Source organism: Marmota monax, unplaced genomic scaffold, assembly GCF_021218885.2.
Source record: "Marmota monax isolate L192 unplaced genomic scaffold, Marmota_monax_Labrador192_F-V1.1 WCK01_AAM20220418_F8-fsc01004, whole genome shotgun sequence".
NCBI classification, from domain to species: domain Eukaryota; kingdom Metazoa; phylum Chordata; class Mammalia; order Rodentia; family Sciuridae; genus Marmota; species Marmota monax.
Window position 1 is genome coordinate 105512 of NW_026692009.1, and position 3231 is coordinate 108742.

At 38.7% G+C, this 3231-nt stretch overlaps 1 protein-coding gene across 1 annotated transcript; it reads left to right on the forward strand.

Moving 5' to 3' along the window:
- The first annotated feature begins 222 nt into the window (after positions 1–222).
- Positions 223–2429, forward strand: LOC124097279 (myelin expression factor 2-like). The gene is given in 2 exon segments (XM_046451725.2): positions 223–385; positions 388–2429. Coding segments are annotated over 2 exon segments (1800 nt in total). The 5' UTR covers positions 223–288; the 3' UTR covers positions 2091–2429.
- The last annotated feature ends 802 nt before the right edge of the window (positions 2430–3231 follow it).

Below are 3231 nucleotides of genomic sequence, written 5' to 3' on the forward strand. Positions count from 1 at the left end.
ATAATATTCAATGTCTATTAGTGACTAGGAAATTATTTTTAAAAATCAGAAGTAGAAATCAATTAACCTATTAAAATTAGTTTCCATTTTTCAAAAGGACAACAAATCTGATGCAAAACATCATCTTGATTTGGAGTGCTTGTATAAGAGCCCATACATAAATATCTGCTAGAAGGTGAGACAAGGCAAAAATATACTTAAAATAAGAAAATTTAGCCCCGGCCGCCGCCATTGTCGCGTTCGGAGCCCCTCAGCGCAGGCGGCCGAGGCGGAGCCAGCGGCGGCGCGATGGCGGACGCTGACAAGCCCGAGGTGGTCGGGGCCGCTGGCGACGACAGCCCTCATCAGCTCCCCGCAGAGTCTCAGGGTGAACCGCGGCGAGAATCGCTCCCCCGGAGCCGGAGAAGCAGCCTCCGCAGCACAGCAGTAGCTCCAATGGCGTTAAAATGGAGAATGATGAATCAGTGAAAGAAGAAAAATCTGACTTAAAAGAAAAATCTTCAGGAAATAAGAAGGCCAATAGATTTCATCCTTATTCAAAAGACAGGAATTTGGGCACTGGAGAAAAGAAGGGTCCAAATCGTAACAGAGTTTTCATTAGCAACATCCCGTATGACATGAAATGGCAAGCTATTAAAGATCTAATGAGAGAAAAAGTTGGTGAGGTTACATACGTGGAGCTCTTTAAGGATGCGGAAGGAAAATCAAGGGGTTGTGGTGTTGTTGAATTCAAAGACGAAGAATTTGTAAAGAAAGCACTAGAAACTATGAACAAATATGATCTTAGTGGAAGACCCCTTAATATTAAAGAGGATCCTGACGGAGAAAATGCTCGTAGGGCATTGCAACGAACAGGAGGATCATTTCCAGGAGGACATGTCCCTGATATGGGATCGGGGTTGATGAATTTACCACCTTCCATTCTCAATAATCCAAACATTCCTCCTGAGGTTATCAGTAATTTGCAGGCTGGTAGACTTGGTTCTACAATTTTTGTTGCTAATCTTGACTTCAAAGTTGGTTGGAAGAAGCTAAAGGAAGTGTTCAGCATAGCTGGAACTGTAAAGCGGGCAGATATTAAAGAAGACAAAGATGGAAAGAGCAGAGGAATGGGCACTGTCACTTTTGAGCAAGCAATTGAAGCAGTTCAAGCAATTTCTATGTTCAATGGGCAGTTTTTATTTGATAGACCTATGCATGTGAAAATGGATGACAAGTCTGTCCCTCATGAAGACTACCGTTCACATGATAGTAAAACACCACAATTACCACGTGGTCTTGGAGGCATTGGAATGGGACTTGGTCCAGGTGGACAGCCTATTAGTGGTAGCCAATTGAACATAGGTGGTGTAATGGGAAATTTAGGTCCAAGTGGTATGGGAATGGATGGTCCAGGTTTTGGAGGAATGAATAGAATTGGAGGAGGAATTGGGTTTGGTGGTCTGGAAGCAATGAATAGCATGGGAGGATTTGGTGGAGTTGGCCGAATGGGAGAGCTATACCGTGGCGCGATGACTAGTAGCATGGAGCGAGATTTTGGACGTGGTGATATTGGAATAAATCGAGGCTTTGGAGATTCCTTTGGTAGACTTGGCAGTGCAATGATTGGAGGGTTTGCAGGAAGAATAGGAGCTTCTAACATGGGTCCAGTAGGATCTGGAATAAGTGGTGGAATGGGTGGCATGAACAGTGTGACTGGAGGAATGGGGATGGGACTAGACCGCATGAGTTCCAGCTTTGATAGAATGGGACCAGGTATAGGAGCTATACTGGAAAGGAGCATCGATATGGATCGAGGATTTTTATCGGGGCCAATGGGAAGCGGAATGAGAGACAGAATAGGCTCCAAAGGCAACCAGATATTTGTCAGAAATCTGCCTTTTGACTTGACTTGGCAGAAACTCAAAGAGAAATTCAGTCAGTGTGGTCATGTAATGTTTGCAGAAATAAAAATGGAGAATGGAAAGTCAAAAGGTTGTGGAACGGTCAGATTTGACTCCCCAGAATCAGCTGAAAAAGCCTGCAGAATAATGAATGGCATAAAAATCAGTGGTAGAGAAATTGATGTTCGCTTGGATCGTAATGCATAATTTCAAACCACGGTTGGAACATTCCTTCATCTGTTTTGCTGAATCTACTAGTAAAAGTCATTTTTTTTAGTAATACTGTATGCTTACAAAAGCTGTAAAAATGAACTTTTAAAATTCCCACCAGCTTTTAACAGTATAATGTTAAAAATATACTGTGATTTTTGTTAATCTCAAGTTTGGGTTTCCTAAAGACAGCAAGTCTGGTCATTCAGTTTAAATGAATGGTTATACTGTTTTTAATGAAATAAGCCATTTTCTTGTTGTTTTCAGTATGACATAGTAGTGTTTCTTCTAGTTTCCCCAGCCTTTATCAACTTATTGTACGGTAAATTATAAATGGTTTTTTCATAACTTGTGTTTTATAATATGTAATTATTCATGAAAAGAAAGGGCTCAGACAAATTAGGATGTGATTTTGGTTGGTTTTAAATTGCTTTTCTGTGGTGATAAAGAATTACTATTAAGTAAGTTTTAGATTCTGAAATTTAGGATGTTTTTATTTGACTTAAATGAAGAAATGGGTTTTTCCTTCTCTACCACCCCCACCATTCACATTTTCCACATTAACACTATTAAGAATAATCAATCTCCACAGCCCCTTATTTTATTATTTCCAATAATTCCAAGTTCATATAGAACTGATAATGAAGCAAGCCCAATGTATAATAACAGGCAGACAGCTCCCAACCTTCTGTCTAATTTCCAACCATTAAAGTGAACTGCTAAAAAAAGAAAAATAATGGAAATGTTAAGAGAAATGGTTATATAAGTGAGTCCTTTGCTGTTTACTTCTACAGGAGCTGATTCATTTATAAAAGCAGTTTTAATAAGCCAGGGAACACCTAGGCATAGCATATCAAACACATTGGATCCTACAATGTTAGACATAGCCATGTCTCCTTTACCTGCAAAAGAAAAGCATGTTGTTAAAATGTGCATATAACACTGTTTTATTAATAATCTTCATAAGAAAAAAACACTGGATACTTTTTTGTTGTTGGTAGTTTTGGAAAATTGTTAGAGCAAGTCTTATTGAATTTGTATTTTTAAATTTTTCTTGGGTTAGTATTTAAGTTTAACATTTATTTAATAATGATTATCTTTATTTATTAAACCATTTTCAATAAGAAAAAAAGGAAAA